We start from the raw sequence: 27,010 nt of genomic DNA on the forward strand, positions 1-27,010 counted from the left end.
TCACCACTCAAGATTTCCGTTATGTTGTTCATGACACTCTTTCCCAAAACTGTTATACATGTGTGACTACATGAATTTGTTCCCATAATCGACCTTTTTTCGTCTTCATTGACTGGGCAGTTACACCAATGGTTTAGGTAAGTACTTTCAGATTGTAAAATCGATGTTCTCGTCAATGTTACTACATGGTTTTGTGAATTTTAAGAGCATAAAACTAACAATAAAATCCTTTTTTTTCTCTGACCTCCTTACTAAGAAACTACTTTGCATATAAGTGTTAAGTTTAGACATAATTGTAAAAGTAATTACTTTCTCCATGAAGTATACGAAAGACCTTTTTATGTCGTTTCCCTCATAGAAAGGTTTAACCTAAGGTGAACAAAATAACCGAATAAGCCAGTGGTATAGCAGTCCAGGTACTCGCCATCATCTTCGTATCCTTCCAGCGAGCTGCGTAGAGTATGAACAATTCGCTTCCGTTTTTCTCTTTCTTGATGTACTTCTAGTCCTGATAATGTGTCCCATTTTTCTGCTCTAGTCTTGAGATTTTCCTTAATCTGATATATCCACCTTTTTTGGGTCGTTCTATGGGTCATCCCTCGTGTATATTTCTATCCAACTAGTGTTACGACAGGTGCTTATCTTTCATAATGTTCACATCCCCAAATCACTTGAGTTGTGCAGTCACTCAGTTACTGGCAGATTCACTTGCATCGCTCCTCTAATCTCTTCATTCATAACTTTATCTCTTATAGTATTAATTGATTACTATCTACAATCACTACTGGACCAATTTTCGAAACTGTGATTTTCCTATGCCTAAACTACCTGTGTCTTTTCTGTAATAAATTGTACTTTTCTCACCTTACCTTAAGAATAATATGTATCTAATGATGTATAAGAAACAATGAAAGGGATCACTGTACTTTATCGTTAGGATAATGGAGACATGTTTTATGGTGAGGGTACGTACCGTCTCCTGAGAGATCGTGCTGTAGCGAAGCCGACGTAATCCTGCTATCAACTTCTGGGCGGGGCAGCTGGTGTTGGCTGACAGGAATCACCAGCTGTTCCGTTGTCTTGGCCAGCTGCCGCAGGGGTTCACCTGTCTGCGTCGTCGAAACTGATTCTGTCGGCCTTGAAGTTACAGCCACTTCTGCCTCTGAAATTTATAGTCTCATGTTATGCAATGAGCCATTTTCATGTAAGCTGACTAACGTTCCAAGACAAAAAAATGGTTCAAATGGCTCTGAGCACTATGGGACATAACGTCTGAGGTCATCAGTCCCCTAGAACGTAGAACTACTTAAACCTAACTAACCTAAGGACATCACACACATCCATGCCCACGACAGGATTCGAACCTGCGACCGTAGCGGTCGCGCGGTTCCAGACTGTAGCGCCTAGAACCGCTCGGCCCACTCCGGCCGGCGTTCCAAGACAGTATGGCCATCTGCTTAGAAGCATGTTGGTCCACCTTTAGAACGCGATAAAGCAGCGATTCTACGTGGCTTGGATTCGAGAAGTCGTTGCTAGTTGTGTCAAATGATTGTGTCACGATTCTAGGCCCGAGACATGGGCAGTTATGTTACAGAAAGTTGCCATCATAATCGGCTGTCATGGCCCTCATGTCAACAGATTTTTTGGTACTTTCGGCGACTACCACAGGTCTCATGGAAGCTTAGATGAATGTCCCACACAGCGTAATTCTACTCCCTCTAACATGCGTTTGTGGATCGCTGCATTTTACGAGTACACACAGTAATTCGCCTGGATGATAGTGTAGCCGGACATGATTGTTGACCTAGTGAAACAGGAAACGTTATTCTGGCAACGAAACAACATTGCTTCACGATTCCGTCTCAGTGATCCTGCGTCCCGTCCAACCGTAACTGAAGCTGCCGTTCGTTAGCAGAGCATGACGTAGGGACTGTCTACTGCAGAGTCCCATTTTCTGAAATATGTGTTCCACGATGTGCTCCGAAGCACACGTGCCGCACCTGCATTTTACTCTGTCGTCAGATAGCTGCGTATCCTGTTTTACAGAGCAGACAAACCTTTGACCTCCCCATTCTGAGATGAGGCGTGGGCCGACACCGGCTTTTCGCCTACTCCCGGTTTCACGGCCCTCATCTACTGTACATAGGTGCCCACGAATAGTGGACCAACTTCACTGGCTGCGACATGTTCATTCCCAGGGGCAGCAACTTAACAATCTCTCCTTCGTCAAAGTCGCTTGTGTCAGTGAATTTCCCAACCAACGGCCCGTATAGTCGCTATAATTTCTCAGCGCCTCTTGAATTCTTCGGAACAGATTCCATATATTGTGCTGTTTGTTGCAAGGTGTTACCCGAAGATACGGCATGCTACACGCTTTGGACAAAGATATGGAAAGAATGCGAGAAGTGTATGCTCAAACAGAAATGCAGATTCTAGCCAAACCTGAAAGTTGCGCTGTGGAATTTGACCACGAACGGCATCTGTACAATGTCCTCAATACCTAGGAGGTGTCGGTCGTAGTCGGAACAGTGTTCTGTGTATTTGTGAGGCAATAATGTCGGAACTATGTGTATCAGAACGTGGACAAACTGTTAGTGCTCATATCGTGGGTGCTTCCGTCAACAAGTCACCCAAAGTGTTTGGTGTTGCAAGAGGTACCGTATTGAAGATTTATACTGTATACAGGGAAAAGCCCCCCCATGAACCATGGACCTTGCCGTTGGTGGGGAGGCTTGCGTGCCTCAGCGATACAGATGGCCGTACCGTAGGTGCAACCACAACGGAGGGGTATCTGTTGAGAGGCCAGACAAACATGGGGTTCCTGAAGAGGGGCAGCAGCCTTTTCAGTAGTTGTAGGGGCAACAGTCTGGATGATTGACTGATCTGGCCTTGTAACATTAACCAAAATGGCCTTGCTGTGCTGGTACTGCGAACGGCTGAAAGCAAGGGGAAACTACGGCCGTAATTTTTCCCGAGGACATGCAGCTCTACTGTATGATTAAATGATGATGGCGTCCTCTTGGGTAAAATATTCCGGAGGTAAAATAGTCCCCCATTCGGATCTCCGGGCGGGGACTACTCAAGAGGACGTCGTTATCAGGAGAAAGAAAACTGGCGTTCTACGGATCGGAGCGTGGAATGTCAGATCACTTAATCGGACAGGTAGGTTAGAAAATTTAAAAAGGGAGATGGATAGGTTAAAGTTAGATATAGTGGGAATTAGTGAAGTTCGGTGGCAGGAGGAACAAGACTTTTGGTCAGGTGATTACAGGGTTATAAATACAAAATCAAATAGGGGTAATGCAGGAGTAGGTTTAATAATGAATAAAAAAATAGGAGTGCGGGTTAGCTACTACAAACAGCATAGTGAACGCATTATTGTGGCCAAGATAGACACAAAGCCCATGCCTACTACAGTAGTACAAGTTTATATGCCAACGAGCTCTACAGATGATGAAGAAATAGATGAAATGTATGACGAGATAAAAGAAATTATTCAGGTAGTGAAGGGAGACGAAAATTTAATAGTGATGGGTGACTGGAATTCGTCAGTAGGAAAAGGGAGAGAAGGAAACTTAGTAGGTGAATATGGATTGGGGGGAAGGAAGGAAAGAGGAAGCCGCCTTGTAGAATTTTGCACAGAGCATAACTTAATCATAGCTAACACTTGGTTCAAGAATCATAAAAGGAGGCTGTATACATGGAAGAAGCCTGGAGATATTGACAGGTTTCAGATAGATTATATAATGGTAAGACAGAGATTTAGGAACCAGGTTTTAAATTGTAAGACATTTCCTGGGGCAGATGTAGATTCTGACCACAATCTATTGGTTATGAACTGCAGATTGAAACTGAAGAAACTGCAAAAGGTGGGAATTTAAGGAGATGGGACCTGGATAAACTGAAAGAACCAGAGGTTGTAGAGAGTTTCAGGGAGAGCATTAGGGAACAATTGACAGGAATGGGGGAAAGAAATACAGTAGAAGAAGAATGGGTAGCTCTGAGGGATGAAGTGGTGAAGGCAGCAGACGATCAAGTAGGTAAAAAGGCGCGGGCTAATAGAAATCCTTGGGTAACAGAAGAACTATTGAATTTAATTGATGAAAGGAGAAAATATAAAAATACAGTAAATGAAGCAGGCAAAAAGGAATACAAACGTCTCAAAAATGAAATCGACAGGAAGTGCAAAATGGCTAAGCGGGGATGGCTAGAGGACAAATGTAAGGATGTAGAGGCTTGTCTCACTAGGGGTAAGATAGATACTGCCTACAGGAAAATTAAAGAGACCTTTGGGGAGAAGAGAACCACTTGTATGAATATCAAGAGCTCAGATGGCAACCCAGTTCTAAGCATAGAATGGAAAGCAGAAAGGTGGAAGGAGTATATGGAGGGTTTATACAAGGGCGATGTACTTGAGGACAATATTATGGAAATGGAAGAGGATGTAGATGAAGATGAAATGGGAGATAAGATACTGCGTGAAGAGTTTGACAGAGCACTGAAAGACCTGAGTCAAAACAAGGCCCCGGGAGTAGACAACATTCCATTAGAACTACTGATGGCCTCAGGAGAGCCAGTCATGACAAAACTCTACCATCTGGTGAGCACGATGTATGAGACAGGCGAAATACCCTCAGACTTTAAGAAGAATATAATAATTCCAATCCCAAAGAAAGCAGGTGTTGACAGATGTGAAAGTTACCGAACTATCAGTTTAATAAGTCACAGCTGCAAAATACTAACGCGAATTCTTTACAGACGAATGGAAAAACTGGTAGAAGCCGACCTCGGGGAAGATCAGTTTGGATTCCGTAGAAATGTTGGAACACGTGAGGCAATACTGACCTTACGACTTATCTTGGAAGAAAGATTAAGAAAAGGCAAACCTACGTTTCTAGCATTTGTAGACTTAGAGACAGCTTTTGACAATGTTGACTGGAATACTCTCTTTCAAATTCTGAAGGTGGCAGGGGTAAAATACAGGGAGCGAAAGGCTATTTACAAATTGTACGGAAACCAGATGGCAGTTATAAGAGTCGAGGGGCATGAAAGGGAAGCAGTGGTTGGGAAAGGAGTGAGACAGGGTTGTAGCCTGTCCCCGATGTTATTCAATCTGTATATTGAGCAAGCAGTAAAGGAAACAAAAGAAAAATTTGGAGTAGGTATTAAAATTCATGGAGAAGAAGTAAAAACTTTGAGGTTCGCCGATGACATTGTAATTCTGTCAGAGACAGCAAAGGACTTGGAAGAGCAGTTGAACGGAATGGACAGTGTCTTGAAAGGAGGATATAAGATGAACATCAACAAAAGCAAAACGAGGATAATGGAATGTAGTCAAATTAAATCGGGTGATGCTGAGGGAATTAGATTAGGAAATGAGACACTTAAAGTAGTAAAGGAGTTTTGCTATTTAGGGAGTAAAATAACCGATGATGGTCGAAGTAGAGAGGATATAAAATGTAGACTGGCAATGGCAAGGAAAGCGTTTCTGAAGAAGAGAAATTTGTTAACATCGAATATAGATTTAGGTGTCAGGAAGTCGTTTCTGAAAGTATTTGTATGGAGTGTAGCCATGTATGGAAGTGAGACATGGACGATAACTAGTTTGGACAAGAAGAGAATAGAAGCTTTCGAAATGTGGTGCTACAGAAGAATGCTGAAGATAAGGTGGGTAGATCACGTAACTAATGAGGAGGTATTGAACAGGATTGGGGAGAAGAGAAGTTTGTGGCACAACTTGACTAGAAGAAGGGATCGGTTGGTAGGACATGTTCTGAGGCATCGAGGGATCACAAATTTAGCATTGGGGGGCAGCGTGGAGGGTAAAAATCGTAGAGGGAGACCAAGAGATCAATACACTAAGCAGATTCAGAAGGATGTAGGTTGCAGTAGGTACTGGGAGTTGAAGAGGCTTGCACAGGATAGAGTGGCATGGAGAGCTGCATCAAACCAGTCTCAGGACTGAAGACCACAACAACAACAACAGGGAAAAGTGATAAACATAATCCGCGGACGAATGTGTGTGATGAGTGACTGTGGCGGACGGTCATTGAAAAGGGCAGTAACGGAAAATGAGAGGAAGGCAGCTTCAAAAGTTACTGCAGAACTGCTCGTCACACTCGCCAACCTCGTCAGCACCAAATCAACACGAAGAGAGCTCCATAACCTGAAAATGTCAGGGCTAGCTGGGATTCCCAAACCAATCATCAGCGATGAAAATGCCTGTAGCATAAAAACATTGTGTGGAAGCCGTAAAAACTGGCCCATACAGTAATGGATACATGTCGTTTGGTCGCATGAGTCTTGTTTTACGGTGTTTCCAGCTTCTGGCCACGTTTATGTCCCAGGAGTGAAACATGGCGCGGGTTCGGTGATGGTTTGGGCTGTTGTAGCGTGGTGTTCCATGGGTCCAATGATTACTCTGGAAGGTGGTATAGCTAACATCGATTACGTGACTATTTTGGCTGATAAATTACATCCCACGGTACAACGTTTGTTGTCCAATGGTGATGCTATCTCCCAAAAAACAGGGTCTCCATTCACACTGCTCGCATGGTCATAGGCTGAGTTTCTGAGCGTGATAATGAAATGTCGCATCTCTGCTGGCCACCGCAGTCACCAGACCTCAACATTAATTAGCCTTCGTGGTCTAGTGTGGAGAGAATGGTGCGTGATTGCTATCCACCTCTATCCACTATTTTACAAGAATAATGGTATAACATTTCCTTGAAAACTGTACAGGCCTTGTATTTGTCCATCCAGAGGTTACTGGAAACTATTTTGAATACCAACTACACCTTATTAGGTATTGTAATGTGTTCTGTTCAAAGTGATTGCATAATTCTGTCCATCCTCTGTAGGTCTGGTGGTGGATGCTGTATTTCAGGTGCTTATGTTGAATGTGTCTCCCCTTGCGCCGCACCTTTTTTGTTAATATATAATAGAACTAGGGCCTACTGCTTGCCCAAGAGAGCCGCAGGCCGCTTGGAGCCTGTACTTCCCTGACCTAAGCGCCGCATGAAAACATTTGACGAGTGTCTCGAATTACTATACAAAACTTCTGAGTGGTCCTTGAATCTCTGGATCACTTGTATCTCTCCTGCAGCTTCGTGAAGATGGTAAAGCCTGAAATTACTGAGGACGTGATACATAAACCAGAGTGCTTTACTCTGGATGCGTTGGACTTTGCAAACGTGAGTTTTAGCTGCAGTTTCCCAAAAGGAGGAGGAGATTAGTGTTTAACGTCCCGTCGACAACGCGGTCATTAGAGACGGTGCAGTTTCCCAGACAGTACAAGAGTGGTCTAAGATTGGTCGTATCGTCGCTCAAAAGATCCTCAGTCCACAGTCTTCAGAGAGGGCAGATCCCTCGTTATACAAAAGGTGAAGGGCTCCCAGGATGGCAGATGTTTCATTCCAAGTATCGTCTGCGTGCTCTTTCCATGTGAAACAGCGATCAAATGTGACCTCTACGTATTATGCTCTCGGTGTCCATGGTACGGGGATGTCACAGAGAGTGAGGTCTCGTACAGGTCTGGGCCGCCGTTTTCTGAGTGGTATCGCCATGCTTCGGAAGCGTCAAACTTGATGTACCACTTTGACGCCAAGAATTCGATCCCTCTGATCCCTCTGAAGGCGTCCTGCGGTTAGCATTGTATCAGATGCGCCTGTACATCAAAGCAGTATCGTCAGTGTAGATATATTTCCTACTGTATGGCGACGATCAGAGGTCTGCTGAATAGGCACTGTACAAGACAGGTCGCAGCATCGAGCCTTGAGGCGCTACAGCAAGTACAGTTCTGCACGTTGAAATGGCGTCTCAGACGCTAACGGCTAAGGAGCAGCATTCTATATAGCTGGCTAGGAGTAATACCAGGGTGGTCGGCAGCTCCTAAGTAAATAGTTTGTAAATCAGACCCTTGTTACGGACGTTGTCAAAGGCACAGGAGACGTCCAGGAGGGTCATACGAAAGTTTTCGATTTAAGTATTTGCCAGGGTTGCTTCGTCCACCACTCGAAGGAGCTGTAACGTCCTTGAGTGTCCTGGTCGCAGTCCGAACTACTCGGGCAGCTGTGCTTCACTGTGCAGTTGCAGGTTCAGCTTCGGCAGCAATATCCTCTAGAAGACCTTGCTCAGCACTGGGAGGAGGCTGACAGGCTATTAGCTGTTAAGATCTGTTCAGTTTTTCCCAGTTTTTTGGATTGCTGTAACGATGACTTTCTTGCAAGGTGAGGGGTGCAACTTTTGAGTCAGGATGCTGTTAAACGTACTGGTTATGTACCTAATGGCGGCAGGAGGCATTTCCTTGATCATATGGGCATTGATTCGACCATACCCATAGGTTTTCCAATTTAACAGTCGTTTTAAAGTTTTCCGGGCTTTCGCCTCAGTGATGTCTTCTATTTTCAAATTGCTTTCATCGGGTTCATTGTAGGGATTCCTCTACCAGATGAATATGGGTGCCTTTGATGAGCTTTGTCATGATTTTAAAGCTGTTTTCATATACATTAGCTATAGAGTTGGCCTCATCCACCGTGGTGTAGGTCTGACCAGGAGTAGTTGTTAATGGAGGCGTCTTGTTCCGCCTCTTTGTAAAGGAGCCAACAAGATCAGTGCAGCAGCGTCAGGCCGAACCGAGGACGCCTTTTCTAACCACCTCCTATTTTGGTGCTCAATTAAAGTTGCCTTGATTTGCCGTTGATGTAGATTCACTCTTTCCTTAAATGCACACTGTCTTGTAAGGCGCCACTCCTTGTGAAACTTGTTCTTATCCCAGATATGTCGGAGAACGTCCTGTGGGATAGCTGCGACCTGTACCTGGTTTGCATGGTCGTGGAGTGGAGGAGATAACTGCTTTAGTAACTGCCGTAATAATGTAACAGCATCGTCCACACTGTCATCAGATTGAAGTAAATTGTCATCGACTTTGTATCGCATCTGTCGGCGGTGCTACGATGGCTGTTGGTGAGAGTAAATTGTTCCTCTGCAGAAAATATCAAGGGGAAATAATTAGATGAAAGCACGTATATGGTCTAGAGGTAATAAATCCTGATATTCCATTTATTCATTCTACTACATCCGGCAATTTTCCATTGGCTGGATGGCGGGTGAGTCCTTCAGATCCATCGAATTACGCCTGAAAGCGTTCTTCTCCTCTTTCTAAGGAACAGCGATGCGAGTGATCGTTCTTCAATGCTACACCGTGTGTGTAGTATTAAGGTCACGTGGATAATGCACTTCCCTCAAGTTTGGAGGATGTTGGTTGCATCCCCGTCTGTTAGGTAATTCTTAGGGGGCATGTAGACGGCAATGAAGTTCACGATATATTCTCTGGTCTCTACTGCGACTGAAGTAACTTGTATGTCGTGTACCGTTGTCTTCATTGTGTCGTAGTGGCGGAGCGAGTTGCTGACGTAAGCATTAATACCAAAATTAGCTGCAGGGCGGTCGGTGCGACGGCACACATAATTCACAACGTATCTCGTAGTGCCGGTTTTAAGTGAGTCTTCGACACTAGACATGTGTCTGCGTTCTCGTCCGGCAGGAATTGCGTGAATTCCAGCAGGTGGTGGTACATGCCGTTGGCATTGCTAGTCACCATAGTGATGCCTTCAATTTCTCTATTTATGGGCATGCCTCATCTTCTAGGTTCCGGCAGTGACCATCAACGTGCTGTTGAATACTTCTTGAAGGGGAGAAGTGATGATTACTTACAGAGGGGTTAAGGGTTTCATTACTTACAGTAGGAATTTGATAAAGTGCATGTACTAGTTCATTAACTTCTGAATGCTCTGTCCCGTGGCGCGACGGGAGTTATTGTCTTGACGGTTGCTATGGGGAGAATCTCAGTTCTATATCAGTGGCAGCTGACAACATGAGACGCTGGCGTATTCGACCTGATCCGTGTTAGAGCGTCGCCCTGTACACCTGCATGATTAACCTGCAACTCACAATTAAGTGCCTAGCAGAGGGTTCATTCGATTACCTTCAAATTGTTTCTCTTCCTATCCAATTTCGAACGCTGCACGGGAAAAGTGAGCTCTTAAATATTTCTGTGCCAACTCCGATTTCTTTTATTTTATTACGATGATCATTTCTCCCTGTGTAGATGGGCGTCAACAAAACATTTTCACACTCTGATGAGGAAGTTGGTGATAGAAATTTCATTAGAAGATAGTGCCGCAACGTATACGCCTTTGTTTTGATACTTGCCAACGCTACTCGTGTATCATATCCGTGGCACTCTCTCCCCTGCTTCACGATAATGCAAGACGAGCTCCCCTTCTTTGAACATTTTCAACGTCTTTCGTCAACCTTATTTGACTAGGATCCCACCCCGCACATTAGCACTCCTGGAGAGGACGGGACAAACGAAGTGTAAGTAGTCTCTTTAGTAGACCTGTTGTAATTGATAAGTGTTCTGGCGGCAACGCGCCGTCTATCGTTAGCTTTCCCCACAGCATTATCTATATCATCGTTACAACTTATGTTATTCTTAATTTCAATCTATTAGTATTTAGTTGAATTTACAGCCTTTGGACTTTTATGATTTTTTGTGCAACCGATATTTAGCAGATTCCTCTTAGTATTGATACGGATGAGATCACACTTTTCATTATTTAGAATAAACTGCCACTTTTCATACCATACATCACTTTACAAATGCTTTTGATCATCTGATTATTTTATAAGACAATAAATGACAGCATCTTCTGCAAACAATCCAAGAGGCATGAGGGCTACTCAGATTGTCTCCTACATCGTTTATGTAGATCAGGACCAGAATAGAGCGTATAACACTTTCTTGCCGAACGCCAGACATTAGTTCTGTTTAACTCTATGACTTTCCGTGAATTAATTACGAACTGCAGCCTTTCTGACATAAATCACGAACCAAGTAACACAATTGAGACCATATTCCATAAGCACAGAACTTGATTAAAAGTCGCCTGTGAGGAGCAGTGTCAAAGTTCTTCTGGAAATATAAAAGTAAAGAATCCATTTGAGATCCCTTTTCGATAGCACTCTTTACTGCTTCAGAATACAGTCATAATTGTGTTTCACAAGACCGAATTCGAGTTGGCTGTTTGTTAATAAATCGTTTTCATTTAACTAATTTAAAATGATTGAGCACAGTATATGTTCCGAAATTCTGCTGCAGATCGACGTTAGCGATGTTTGTCTGTAATTCAGCGGATTACTCCTGTTTACTTCCCTGGGTATTGGTGTGACTTGTACAACTTTCCATTGCACATGAATTTGGACTGTAGTGATGGTGCGAAGATGATTATTGTCTGTTGGTTGTCTCTTGGATGTTGTCTTCAGGGCTAAGTCCTTGGGCTTAAGTGCTGGAAGACCCGCTTGTCGTCGTCAGGTATTTTTGTACTTGATGCAAAGCCTGTAACTGGCAGAGTGGTTGTCTTTACCATGGCAGCAGACCGCTAAGGATTCTCAGTTTAGTGCACATTTTCTTCTGTCGTGTCCTTGGCCAAATTTTACACATCATAGTGACGTTGTACAATGATGTGTCACATGGAAAAGTTCTTTTACCTGTAGCTTTGGGCTCAGATAGAACGCAGTTACCCAAAAGTAACTAATAGGTTTCAAAATCTCTCCATCTGGAGAATTTGTGTGTTTTTTCTGTACCTGGGTGGATAACTACCCTCTTGGACGACATATTTCTGTGAGTCTGTAATTTTGAGCCAATCGACGACTGTGGTGGCGTATCCCTCTTCTTCCAGTTCTGCTTTACTATTGTCGTGCAGCGTAGAGCAGGGGATGCCTCTGATCCATATTGGCCTGACTGTTGGGAACGTCTAACACGAAATCGCTTCGGCCCCGACCTTATTTATTACTTTAGTATAATCAGCAGTGCTATCACGCATAAACTTCAGTTTATGAACACTACCATGATTCTCGAAGAAATCTCCGGTGCAGTTCTTCTCTAGTAAGGTAGGCGGCCTCTTGTTGTTGTTATGGTTCTGAAGCACCATACGCTTGTCTCTTGTGTTGCTGCTATTGCTGGTGCTGGTGTACTTCTTCATCATCAGCTTTTAGCTGATTCTTCATCGCGTCGAGCGTTGGAAATATTAGTTACTTCTAGATCAAATGTCGCAGGCGCTGCCCTCGCTTTTGTCAGTCTTGTTTGCTTCTTCCTATTTATAGGTGACTTTAAGTAACCTCCCTCCTCATGGAGTCGCAGTTAAGTTGCTCCCCGTCCCTGTTTCACAGAGAGCATATTGACAAACACAATGTTTATTTTTGGATCAAAGAGTTTTTTTTCCAAAAGTTTAATTAAAAACGCCAAAACAAAATGTATGATCTGGAATACATAAGTTATGAGTGGGTGTGCACGAAATATAAACCAGGACTAAACCAAAGAAAGTAAAATTGTGTGCCCTTTATGTCCTACTTGGAGATCACGGAAATTTATAAAATGGCATAGTACATCGAAACAAAATAATGTCGTACTTAGACGTCCCGTCAGCTACGAAATAATTTAGGATGAGATATCCAATCGATAATCCCTGAAGCTTCGATCTCATTGTAAAATGAGTCCTCAAATATAGCATACTTCCGAGTAAAATTTACAAAATATTTTGCCAACAGCATTAACTAATTCTCTTTCGGTAAAGAGCTATCAAATCTCGATAAAAATGCACAGCGTTTAACTTAGAGAAACGATAGTTCCTTTAATTGTTACACAGATTGAAACGTTGTAATTATTAACAGTATTTTCAAATATTCTTCGATTTCAATAGGACCTCTTTTAAAAAATACTGTTTCAATACCGCGAACCATTTATGAAATATCTGTGGTGTCAGCGTTCCAAACAACAAACTATTTAACTAGCTGTCTCTGATGCGCCAAATATATTCAGACATTTGCACTAAGTATTTGGTTAGTGACAGAAGGTACCAAAGCGTACCGATTTTGCGCCACTAAGCGCGCATTAGCAACGAATTATTGGATAAACATGAGCGATATGTTCTTGAAGCCGGCCGGAGTTGCCGTGCGGTTCTAGGCTCTACAGTCTGGAACCGCGCGACTGCTACGGTCGCAGGTTCGAATCCTGCCTCGGGCATGGATGTGTGTGATGTCCTTAGGTTAGTTAGGTTTAATTAGTTCTAAGTTCTCGACGACTGATGACTCAGAAGTTAAGTCGCATAGTGCTCAGAGGAATTTTTATGTTCTTTACGCACTTAGAATGAGTGCTAGTGCACATTGAATTTTATCAGGATTTGGATGTGCCGCCGAATCATAGCGGTAATGTACATTTACAGAGAAGGATGGAAATATCGGGTTTTACGGCATAAATTTATTGTGGTATGTAGGTAAATAACGAAAAGAACATTCGTAATATCAAACAAGATCTGCAATAAACCGTTTTCCATTTCTAGATTGCAGTAACATCCTGTATATACAACAAACGCATTGATAAGATGCTAAACCACACACCGAAAGCTGTCTCTTGTTTACATTTTTCTTCCGAAGTGTACTGTTTACGGACTCTTCTTGTATAAACTTGCTTCTATGTGCTGACCTATTCATAGATCAATAAACAGAATACGTGTAAAGCTATCAATTCAGTGGAAAGGAGAAGAAGCAACGATATTGCAGTGAGACGTTGTTATTAAATTTAATAGCTAATTGTGGCATTTATCAGAATGATGAAAAGGATATCCCGTAAAAGCCTTTTAAATGTAAGTTGTTTCTTATGTCTCATTCAAACAACTGGGACGTATAAAAAGCGCTGCTGCAATAATTAATTTACTGTGACTCTGTTAATTCTGACACATGTACCCAGCTGCTGATTGTGACAACAGCCAATGCTTACGTATATAAGATTTTTATAGTAACCAAACGTCAGATTACGTTCTAGGTCTCTTCCTCTTTCCGCCGAGGTTTCGTTTCTAGTTCCAGTATTAGAAAAGCAGCTAACGTATCACAGCATTAAAACATTAGTTAGTAGGTTACAATTATGATATTCAGCAAATTCACACCAAATTACAATTCCTGTTTTGTCCAACAGATATACAGAAGTGGAGCTTACTGTTTTAGATGATTGCATGGTTCACATGCTACTGTCGTATAACCCAATGTGCATGTTAAAGCACCACTTTCGGGGACTGGCAAGTACAACAATCCTGGATCGAATCAGCCAGGTGGGGCATGTATTTGAATTTGAGCCCAAACAATTTTAGCGTACTGTGCATAAAGAATTGTAAAGGAACACTATTTTTCACCTACATAATTAGAGTGCAAACACTGGAGACAGTAACCATATTGAAAACCAAGAGTTAAGTCCCAAGAGAATTTAGTAGAGCGATCACATAAAATTTGTTTCAAGAACTAAGCAGAAGCTAGAGTGAGTGTCAGTGGACGAATCGGAAGTAAATGTAATTCATTCACAAAGTAGTGTGTTTACAGAACTCTCGTTTATCTAATACTGAATACTGGTCTTTACTCTGAGACTCATACGAAGTAGGACTGATATAGCAGGCACACAAGTTTCAAATAAAAGCAGTGCACTTGGGTCAGTAAGCCCTTAACGTCAGTTGGATACTCATAAAAATCCAGTGACAGACGCTCCAAGTAAGATGTTAGGACTGACTGAGAGGTTTGCTGTTGCAATTCAGTTGGAGTAAGTTCCAAGGAAACTCTGGTAACATATTATGTACTCCTACATATTTGTCGCAAACTGACGACAAGTGGAAATCCTGAAAAAAGTCACACCATTCGCAAAAATAACACGAAAAGATGGAAACGATAACGCTACCCAAAGTATTCACCATCTCCCACTGTTACGTGACTTGTGAAGCGTAGCTATAGACGTACATATTGATGTATTTACTTCATCTATGGAACGGTGCAATTTCGAACAAGTCTTCTTATTCCAACCGTTGTCTACCCAGCGCTCTTCAACAATGTGAGAAATTTGTAATGGCAATATAAATACACCCGAGAGTACGGCATATTACTCTGGAACATAAAATTGTACAAAAAATTATTTTCACGGCTGTTTAAAAATGTGGAAGTACTCAGACAATGAAATATTTTCTGAATTAACAAGATAATTTTTTTACGGATACATTATTTTCCCAGTTGTTTAAAATGTCTATGAACATTTCATGAGTTTTTTAAAGACGACAGCACAGAAGATATTAGTCATTGGAATGTCTGGTATGCTGGAGAGTGACAGATGTGTGTGATCCTCATTAGCTTTGGCCGTTTGCTGGGATAATTCACGGTTAGCGGTTCGTTTGACGCAGTACAGCTGACACACAGGTCGTAATTTAGCGCACCGTGACCGTAAACAACGAGTTACCATAAGAGCCGTTTGAATAATCCACGACAGAAGCGCCGATACTGGCTACTGGGAAATGGCACAGAAAGTCATATATTTACAGTTGGAAGTAGCACGACCCGAGGTACGCTGGCGTGTGTACTTAGGTCCAAGGTCTATATTCATTGCCTACATTCATTAATAATGTGCTTCGTTCAATATCTGTGCTGCGGCCACCGGGACATCAGCATGTAGGAAAAGTTTTATCAGGTATTATGTGGAATAGTGAGATATACGCAGTGAACGAACAGTAACGAAACTTTGTAGTTCTTAAAGAAATTTTCCCATTTAACTTCGATAACAATGCCAATAAATTCGAAGGCGGTTAGTTTTATTCCTATCCAATGTAAAGGTATATTACACTTTTATAAACAAATAATAGTATTCTACTGGTGTTACAAATAAATATTAACGGTTCCATTGAATGAAATTATATATATATATATATATATGTTCAGACGGATAGCAAGCTACATTCGCATATATTGATAAAGCTATATAAAACAGAGCTATTTTACTTTTAGTTAGCAGTATCTGTCCTTGTGTTGACCTGTATACAATGCGCTGGCATATTTTACGTATCTGTAAATACTGGCGCCACAGAGTTCAATGTTAGGAAGTGGTGGTACAAACCTACATACATAACACAGCGGTTAGATGACTGACCTTCTCATCTATTCATATTATACAGTATGATCGAAACGGCCTGGAAAGCTTGTAAGGGTGATGTAATTAGGTCGTGCTAAGAAAGAAGTGTTAAGGAAAGAAGTCAATACAGTGCGATGTTTCTTAGTTAATTAGCATTAAAGCTAACCAACCAACACATTGCGCACAAATTCAAGCAGCCTACCAGATACAAGTAGTGTCAGTTGTTTTCACAGCGTAGATAATAGCGTGAGAGACTACTCAGCCTTTTGTTCGTGTTCGATCTTTACTAAGGTCACATTTCCTATTTGTGTATCGGTGTCTCTGTCGGTCTTAGGAAATCAAACGAAGAACACGATTGGCGACATTGTCTCTGGCGGGCCGCTTGAAACGGCACAAATTACAGATTTTTTTAATTAACGCTTATTTCTCAGCACAAGACACTTCCAAGCTTTTCATATTGTTTCTGACCACCCTGGGTATTAATGTCCCTCACCGCATTTGTTTGTATGTTTGTGAGGCTAATCTCGGGAAGTACTTTAGTGAGAATCATCTTCTGAATTTTGGAGCTCTTCTTATTGCCATACTTTCTAAAAAAAAAAAGCTGTAAAGTGATTTCATATTGTGCAAGATGCCTTTGTAGTTTCGTTTTCATCCAGCCATGTTTCAGCACCTTTTATGTTACCTTCGGTGGATTTGATTGTTTATTTTTCTTCTCTGATAAGTTACTGTACGTTTATGTTAGTAGATTTAGGTGTACTTCTGGGACGGTACCTAACGGTTACTGCTTGAGTAGTTGCTCTTGCAAACAGCATCCCACACGAGCAAACAAGTAGCATCTATACATATGTTTACTCGCGCTTTAGATGCTGGGGCTATGCACGGCTCTGTTTGAAAAGAATACCTCGATGTTTTCATAGGGTCGAGCAGCGCATGTCTGATTTCATAACCCGCAGCTAATTCGCAGCAAATAATGATCTGTAGCTGTGATCCGGCAATCAAATAGTCTATGCATTGGGTAGAACTCGAGTTAATAAAATACACAGAAATACAAAGTAAAGGTTAAACATATAATTTAATAACAATGGTTCAATTCTAACGTCTGTAATTGATGTAGGTGACAGAGAAGTATGTTGAATAAAGTTCATTCAAGAAAGGACATCTCAAATAAACGGAAGGTGGTTCTACGATAATCAGTTAAAATAGAGGCAAAGAGTAACCTTATCAAATACAGTGAAGTTACGTCAAGCGCGTTACGAGAATGTCAGCAAAATCCCGAAACTAAATAGTCATGAAAGACTCGCGAAAACTAAATCCATTTCATGTTCACAGTATATGAAATATTCATCAGCTGAAAAAAGTTCAGAGTTCAACATTATGATCCACAAATTAATACAAGTGATACAAAGAATAGTATCTCATACTCTGTCTGTCCTCAGTTCCGTAATACAAGGTCTCTCATGAATCACAGACCCTTAAAAAGTTAGAATTTAGTAGCGGCCTTTCACCTACACCACTGAATCACACACGTTACCATAGGCAGTCTGCCTTCTTCCAGCAGTAGATACGAGATCTAACCGGAAACTGTCCTCGAAAGTTAAAGTCTCATACCGGCTGTTCACCGCCCAGAATCTATCACCTATACGTCCGAGTCACGCACGTTACCAGAGATAGGTCTGTCTTCTTAAAGCACTTGATATAAAGAGTCAAAAATCGCCCCCTTGAGCTCTACCCTCGAAAAGTTCCAGTCTCCACTTGACTCCAGCAGTGGTCCGCCACTGTCCACCTCTCATTGCCTGAAGGCCATCCCCACCAAGAATATATCGTTGACATGATGTGGTTCAAGCTGACCAATTCCCGGACTAGACTAATACATTACAACCATATTTAAATAAAGAATTGTCGGAAACATTCTGTTACACTAAGACCATATGCAATAAATATAAGTAATGGTTGGTCCATAAATAAATAAATGCGCTCATGTTAAATGACTATAGATTATTGCTAAGTACTCAAAATATCCACGGGTATGCTGCCGGTCTATAGTGTCCAACGGGCACAATATTTCGGCGATCAAACATGTCGCCATCATCAGGTGAACTGACGGACTGAGCTCCTGTGAACGTGCCGGCACGGAGATCCGTACGCTATGGCTGCTCAGAGGGAACTGGGTTTGGTCGCGGCGGCGGCCGATTTAAATACCCTCCGCCCGCGGCGCGCTCCCTCCGCCGTCCGCGCCCAGCGCCACGGTCGCGCGGTGGAACAGATTGCGACGGCGTCTGAGATGACGTCGGTGTGATGGCTCTGTCCGCCGTGGTCGTCACAACTATACGTCTGCTCGATTTACTCTTGATTAACCCGATCGCTGGTTCCCAAGCCTTGCTAAGATTATAGCCACAGTCCCGGTTTATGAGGTCGTCATTGGTGCGAATTTCGATGGCCTCTCTAACAACGCTGTCCCAGTATCTCGACGTCTGTACCAGAATCCTCGTGCGGTCATATTCCATGGCGTGATTTTCCGACAAACAATGTTCAGCGACCGCCGACTTGCTCGGATACATCAGTCGAGTGTGCCTCTGGTGTTCACGGCATCGATCCTCGACGGTACGCATCGTCTGACCAATATACGACTTGCCACATTGACACGGAATCTGGTACCTCCTCCCTCGTGACTTCATCCACATTGCATTTATTCCATACACAGGCGCACTCTCGGGGAAAATCGCCCGCATTCTGAAGAAACACCGGGTCGGAACTGTGTTTTGTCCTCCAAATAAAACTCGTGCACTGGTGGGGAGCGCCAAAGATGACCTCGGTTTGAGGAAGGCCGGCGTGTACCAGATTCCGTGTCAATGTGGCAAGTCGTATATTGGTCAGACGATGCGTACCGTCGAGGATCGATGCCGTGAACACCAGAGGCACACTCGACTGATGTATCCGAGCAAGTCGGCGGTCGCTGAACATTGTTTGTCGGAAAATCACGCCATGGAATATGACCGCACGAGGATTCTGGTACAGACGTCGAGATACTGGGACAGCGTTGTTAGAGAGGCCATCGAAATTCGCACCAATGACGACCTCATAAACCGGGACTGTGGCTATAATCTTAGCAAGGCTTGGGAACCAGCGATCGGGTTAATCAAGAGTAAATCGAGCAGACGTATAGTTGTGACGACCACGGCGGACAGAGCCATCACACCGACGTCATCTCAGACGCCGTCGCAATCTGTTCCACCGCGCGACCGTGGCGCTGGGCGCGGACGGCGGAGGGAGCGCGCCGCGGGCGGAGGGTATTTAAATCGGCCGCCGCCGCGACCAAACCCAGTTCCCTCTGAGCAGCCATAGCGTACGGATCTCCGTGCCGGCACGTTCACAGGAGCTCAGTCCGTCAGTTCACCTGATGATGGCGACATGTTTGATCGCCGAAATATTGTGCCCGTTGGACACTATAGACCGGCAGCATACCCGTGGATATTTTGATTATCAAATACGCCGGGAGAAACTCAAGAATCACATTGCTAAGTACTGTTTAAACAATTATTTATACCTGCTTAACAGAAGCGTCCTTTGGCACTCTTGACATTAGTTGAGTCAGCTAACTCTAGCGATTGACCACTTTTAAATTAGAACAGTTTTTAATGGCACCTGTAATCAGCATTTAAAAAAAGTCACTGGCAAATTAGTAAGCTATTCGTTAAACAAAAACGCAACTATAACAAAATTTGTGTTATTCATGTTCATTTATTTGCTGTGTAAATGTAGAGTAAAAGATCTTCTGACTAAACACTTGCATAACGCAAAAGATGTAAAAACGCCGTAAATCAATAAATGAAACAGATAAAGATACCTAGCTTTTAGGGATGGTAGCTATAGTGTAATGCTATCTTCTGAGATCCCGTTTACTGAAATCACATGAAGCGATTAAAGGTTGTTAATTCAGTGGTTCATTGCGTAAATATTTATTCACTGTGAAATATCAACTTCTGCAGTTCTAAGGATGTTGAGACATTGTTGTGTCTTTGGATGTGCCTCACTTTTCTGGGATGGCAAATGTATACAGATTTGCATTAATATTTGACGTGAGTTATTGTCGAATCTCAAAGAGCTGTAACTTTGACATCTTTAGGAATGTCTGACTCTCCGCCATTTCTTGGAGCATCTACTGCACAAATGCCATTCGAGTAACAGCCGTCCAAATTCCCAGCTTAGGGATTTTCCCCACACCTGGTCCTTGGCTAACGCACGTGGCTCGCCTCGAGTGGCTGTGGCGGATCGCCCGGCCTTGTTGTGCTATCGGCTGTGGAGCCGCACAGTTTCGCAAGTAAATTCACCGTACTTCGTACTAATTGTAGGCGGCCGACTGTCTCGACTACATACGAGCAACGTTGTACTATGTAGCCTACAACTGGTCATAGATTTTGACAGTGTGGTATTTTTACTTTGTTTCTCTGTTACAGCTGTCAGCCGCTTCCAGCGCAAAACCGAAGTGCAACCCAACTTTTACAAAAAATAAATTGGTAACGTTGCAGGCTACACTTAATGGAAATTTTTTTATGAAATACACCGCCTGACAAAAACAGTTTAGGACCCAGAAGGCCAAGAGAAAGAGAAATGAAACTTTGCGCTTTGACATTGTACGTGTTGTTTTTTCATTGATTACAATACTGAGTCAAACTTACGATGAACCTGGCAGTACGAGCCCGCTTGCAGTATGACTTTACACACTTTCTGGCATGGATACATACACTCATTCGTTTGGGAAGGATTTGATAAAGCCGTTGTGTCCCCTCCTGGGGCAAGCACATCCACAACTATTTACTTGTCGTTGTTATCCTGTATATAGGAACAGGGATGTATTTGACGCCATCCCTGTTCCTATATACAGAGATGGTTCCACACATGTCGAGTCAATGACAAATCTGGAGATCTTGCTGACCATGGAAGTACCTCTACAGCACAAAAACATACACACGCGTGTCATGTATTGGAGAGCATTGTCCTGTTGAAAAATGGCACCAAGGTACTGTCACATGACAGTTTACACATGAGGACATAGGATATCAGTGATGCACCATTGAGCCGTCAGAGTTCACGCAGTCGCTACCAGCCGTGACCTTAAGTCACACCCGACAACTCCCCACACCATGACGCTAGGAGTAGCAGTGCTGCATCTCTCCAAAACAATGGAAGAATGGAATCCCTCCACAGCTTGCCGTCATACTCGCCAACGATATTCATCAGGGGTAGTGTAGAACAACGATTCATTGCTGAACAAAACGAGTCGCCATTCAATAGCAGACCATGATTCAAAAGCAGGGCACCTCTCCAAACGCTGCCGTTTGTGTTGTGCTGCTAATGGCATCATACGTGTGGGACGGCAGTTCTCTAGTCTGGCTAGGGTAGCCTCCGACCAATGATGCGAGACGACACAGAATGTTGTAGGGAGTCCGTTACTTGTTCTTAGTTGACAGTCCCAGATATGAAGGGGTTACGATGAACTTGGTTAATAATACGGTGATTCTCCCTTCTGGTACTCAGACGTGGTCGACCAGAACCGGGTAATTATGCTCGCCGCGTCAGTGGTATTTTGGATAAAGCCTCATGTGCACCCTAGGTCGTTCCAATCGACGAGCACCTTAGCGAGCCTTGCCATCGTTTGCTGGGTATGGGCTTGGCAAACCTGAGTTTCCTGAGGTGGAGACTGGTAGCGCCACCTGTCCTCTGCAACTGTAATCTGTGGCATTTTTCAGCGACCACTGTGTGGCGTAGCGGTGAAATGATGTGTATCAAAAGGAGTGCGGATGTTCGCTTAACCACCGGGATTCCGAGAATGGTATCAACCTCTATTCAGTAAAAAAAAAAAAAAAAAAAACCTTCAGGTATGCTGCGTGTCGACTAGCTCTGGGTAACCTACTGTACCTCAGTTGTGGAAGCCTTACCGAACCGAGCGGGGCTCTTTTTGTGTAGACCTGAGGTATCCAACGAGCGGGACGCATGTGGCCCAAAGCAAGTATCAATGCGGCCCAAGACGTGAGCACCTACACGACTGGTAAAAGAGAAAAAAACAGAAACCCATAAAATTCAGTTTATGTAAGTTTCCTAACATTGCTCCCTGGAATATACCTCAGCCCCCAGGCCTTTCCGTTAGACATCGAAAAAACGGATGCGGAAAAGCTTTAAAAATGGATCACATTATGCAAATCATCCTGTAGAATGTGAATCTTATAGCAGACAGGGATTGAATCATATGCCAATTCTAGGAATTCCACAGAAATTTCGATGCTGAGTATGGTGATACTGGATGTTCTATGACAGTAAGACGGCTCAGTCAAGACCAGGTGTTAAAAAGATTTCATAGCATAATTAATAAAATCAAATCGCTCATGATATCAAAAGCCAAATCTGTGCCAGAACTTGACGACACCAACTGTGTGGCAGATTTAGCGTTTTTGGTAGATTTGACTGCTAATTTAGTTGACTTAAACAGGTGTCTTCGAGGGAGAAACCTCTTCATCAATACAATATTTCAAACAATAAACACGTTCCAAATGAAACTCAAATTGTGGTAAACACAAGTATAAACAATTTCAATCATTTCAACATGTGCGAGAAACGTAATCCTAAATACACAGCCATACTTCTGGATATGATGCAAGAACAGGAAAATCGATTTCAGGACTTTCAAAAAAATAATTTTTTTAAAATTTTTGGACACCTTGAACAATAGATACGTTGCCTAAAGATTTTCAGATGGAATGCATAGAGGTGCAGTCTGACATCCAAGTAAAAGAAAAAACAGGTCATGTATGTTATTTTGACTTCTACAAATCATATCTTTACAGCGACAAATATCCCTTGCTGCACAGTCATGCATTATATATGTCATCTTTGTACGTTAGTGAACAGGTATTTTCAAGAGTAAGGCACAAAAATTGTACAAACAGGGTCAAAATCTGAACTGAACACCTTCAGAACACTGAGAATTTCAACCACTTCGATCAAACCTGATAATGATACATTAGTTTCCCAGATTCAAAGTAAAATGTCACATTAACTCTATAATTTTTAATTACATATATACAAATTATGATGAAATCTCACGTGTAATATGTCAAATAAAATCGATCTGGCTTTTTGAGAATAAAGAATCGTAAATTAATAAATTCTACATTTCTTTTCTTATCAGAGGCTATTGTTAGTGTTAAGTATATTATGTGTGGACTCAAACTCGTCTTCTTCCATTGTGGCCCAGATAAGCTAGAATTTTCCTAGCTGCTCGTGGGACCGAGATGGAATCATCATCGGCCTTTAACTGATCGCCTCCAAGCGCAATGGGTGCTACCGTTTGTTGGTCTCAGCACCCGACACAACAAGACGTCTCATGCAGAGAGTCCTTCTGAATCAATGATCATTCCGAATGTTTGTTTATAGTAGAAGATAACGTGTGGCTAGACAGAATTTGCTTTACTAGTTAATAGAACAGAAGGTAAAGCTGAAGTGTCCAGAGAGCTTTGCTGGCGCCTTAAAATCTATAAAGCGACTGACGAAAGGGAGACTGTTGACTGAAACACCTAGTTCCCCACAAGCAACAAACTTCCACAGCTAAATTCCTCGGAAAGTATCGCTACGGAACAGAGCTAACGCACACCTTAACGTATAGTACAGAAGTTGTGTCATAGAGTGCTAATGTACAAATTTACGAAAAAGAACTGAAAGATGAGGGGCTACAAGACACTATGGTTGATCTACAAAATATGACGAAAGTGTAGATGTCTTAACTAGTGAAATCAGATGCCTTTCTTCTTGAGTTCAGTAGCACAACGCTCCCATTGCATGCAAAGGTAGGTTTCATTCGCTTAAATGTGGGTCCTTATATTCCCTAGCCGACGCGCTGTTTTATATGCCAGCGCTTTGGCCACACAACTCTAGCCTGTCAGGATGAAACCACTCCGTGCAATTGAAGTGAGACCTCACACTAAGAAGAAGTTCGTTCATGTCCTTCGAAGTGTGTTAGTGGCTGTAGGGGTAATCCTGTCTGGAGTAGAGACTGCAGTATCTTATTTAAAGGAAGGAAGGTGCAGAAGCAAAAAACAACAAAGCGTATTTCGTATGGTGAGGCAAACAACATCTATAAAGCAATGCTGCAAGCGGTCGCTTGCTTCAATCATAAATATATCTCCAAGAAATGCTAAATGTTATTATCTTTACATAAAGAAAAATATTGTTTTTTCAACAATTTTTGTTGCCTGTACCTATGGTCACTTTCAGAACTCAAATTAATCATCAAATTAACTAATCTAATACGACTGAATTTTTAATTGCTGGTGTATCCATATATCACAACAGTTAAACAAAAACAATGAATGGTTGGAAGTGCATGAATGTGAATAGTTCGTATTTAAGTTTACAAAAGCAATGACAAGTTTTAATTCAGTCTTTTGTAATTACAATCTAGTTGAAATATCTTACAAAAAATGACAAACATAAATCACAAAAAGTGATGGTGTTTGATTGACAAAGCATTTATTAGGGTTGAAACTATACAAATTCTCCCCTGAATTAATCCCTCTTACATCGAAATCTGACTTCGTTTTCGTGAATCCACTCTGAGACCCTATTCTGTTCAAATGAAATCAACTACTACCAAGTGCACCACAAACTATGGTTGACGGAGAACAGGGAGCTATGAATATTGATTAGGAGCCCTACGCAGGAGCATAAACACTTGATCCTTTCACCTTGATTCAGTCGACAGTAAAAAACTGCAATCTGTGAGCGATGAGCGGTGTACTGCGGCAGCTGTAACGTTCTGACGCGTCCACGAAAACTTGCGCTACGGTCGCAGGTTCGAATCCTGCCTCGGGCATGGATGTGTGTGATGTCCGTAGGTTAGTTAGGTTTAAGTAGTTCTACGTTCTAGGCGACTGATGACCTCAGAAGTTAAGTCCCACAGTGCTCAGAGCCATTTGAACCATTTTGAGCCACATCAGTTCAGGCACATCGTTTGCCACGAAGGTGAACTTATTCGTCCTGAGTCGGCCATCTGACGTTTAACAGTTCCAGCACGCGCCGACTTGCCCGTGGATCAAACTGGTTGGACAGACCAGCGAACGGGTGCACCACACACTGAAATCTGCCGGGATTTCAGGGCTCTGATAAGGTAGTTTCCGGCGTTCTAATAATGAAAACGCCATAATGCTCAGAGCCATTTGAACCATTTGGACAAGTACTTATTTAGCATTTTATGTGTACTATTATAGTTTATATCCTAATTTCTTTGCTTGCTTTGTATTTAACATGCGTAGTCTGGTGTTTTAGTAAATATCAAGTGTGGATTCGCGCAGTCTGTTGTCCAGTTGTCAGTGGCCATTTCTGTTGAATAACCAACTACATGGCTGAGTTAGGTGCTAGCCTCGTAGGTGACACACCAGCAGAGTAGCAAGTTACATTTCGAGCTTTCTCTCTGTGCTTTTGTAGTTTAGATCTGAAGTTAATAGCACGAGGATGGACAGGGTGTATACTTCTAAGTGCAGACCCTGGATGAGCTGCCCACAGTTTGCAAAATGCTAGATACTCTTTACGCCCTGATGAGCTGGCTGGAGAATGGTGCCTCCGGGAGAATCACCAGAGGAGGATCTGACGTGTTGCATGGGACACCTCAACTGTCATGGTTTCACTGATGGGCTATGCTGCTGAGGATCCTTGCAGCCCACCCTACGAGGGGGATCCTCACTGCAAGGTGAGTGTCGGATTGTAACTCGTTCGCTTCACTCAATGCAGAGAGTCAACGTGCAGGCGGATGGTGTGGCCTCGCCCATTCAGTCTGCGAGTGGATAGGAGGCCTTTCTTTCAAAAGGGTTTGATCAGGTACTTGGTGACAGGGTTTTGCTAGTTATCTGGAGCTCAAACGAAAGGCGCGTTGTGGAACCCCTTGAGGAAATAGTGTCCAAGTCTGGAAAGAAATCCAAAGTGCGCTCAGTGTGTCTGCCTCATCCGAATGCAGAGAGCAGTCGTCTCCAAGTTGTCGCTCACATTGGCCCCAGTGACGTCTGTTGCTTTGTTTCTGAGGTCATTCTCAGTTTGTACGGGCAACCAGTGGGAGTGGTGAAGACCGCAGCGTTCGCTCACGGAGTGCAAACGGAGCTGAGAATTTGCAGCATTGTACTCCGAGTTGATTGGGGGCGTCTGATTTTGAGCCCAGTGGAGGGTCTCAGCCAAAGGCTGTGACAGTCTTGGCTACAGATTTCTGCATCTGCGTTATGGCGTGGACAATTGTAAGACTGTACTTGGGGCCGGCCGTTGTGGCCGAGCGGTTCTAGGCGCTTCAGTCTAGAACCGCACGACCGCTACGGTCGCAGGTTCGAATCCTGCTTCGGGCATGGATGTTTGTGATGTCCTTAGGTTAGTTAGGTTCAACTAGTTCTAAGTTCTAGGGGACTAATGACCTCAGCAGTTGAGTCCCATAGTGCTCAGAGCCATTTTTGAACTGTACTTGGAAGGTCAGGAGCCCCCAACACGAAGGCAGAATCTACTCGGGTGGCAAAGTATTTGTGGAGTGCACGTGGGGCTTTTTAGGCAAGGCAGTAGTTAGATGACGTCTGATGAACACTTGCCAGCCGATACGCCGAAAGTGAAATTGGCCCATGTACAAATTAATGACTCTTGTATTGTCAAAATTTTTAGCAATATATGCTGAGGTGACAAAAATTAGGGGATAGAAATGTGCACAATTATAATTGGCGGCAGTATCGCGTACACAAGGTATAAACGGGCAATGCATTGGCGGAGCCGTCATACGTACTCAGCTGATTCATGTGAAACGGTACTGCGACGTGATTAGGGCTGCACGACGGGAATTAAGAAACTTTGAATGCGGAAGGGAAGTTGAAGCTAGACGCATGGGACATTCCGTCTCGTAAAAGGTTAACGAATTCAGTATTGCGAGTTCCACAGTGTCAATAGTGTGCCCAATATACCAAAATTCAGGCATTATCTCTAATCACGGATAACGTAGTGGCC

The 27,010-nt window shown here is 43.0% G+C and overlaps 1 protein-coding gene across 1 annotated transcript in view; it reads right to left on the reverse strand.

Moving 5' to 3' along the window:
• Positions 1 to 27,010, reverse strand: part of LOC126184066 (agrin-like) — a 121,013-nt gene that overhangs the window by 54,979 nt on the left and 39,024 nt on the right. The window contains exon 2 of the mRNA XM_049926427.1: positions 974 to 1,162. Coding sequence (XP_049782384.1) covers positions 974 to 1,162 — 189 coding nt within the window. The remainder of the gene's footprint in view (positions 1 to 973; positions 1,163 to 27,010) is intronic.

Source organism: Schistocerca cancellata, chromosome 4, assembly GCF_023864275.1.
Source record: "Schistocerca cancellata isolate TAMUIC-IGC-003103 chromosome 4, iqSchCanc2.1, whole genome shotgun sequence".
Taxonomy (NCBI): domain Eukaryota; kingdom Metazoa; phylum Arthropoda; class Insecta; order Orthoptera; family Acrididae; genus Schistocerca; species Schistocerca cancellata.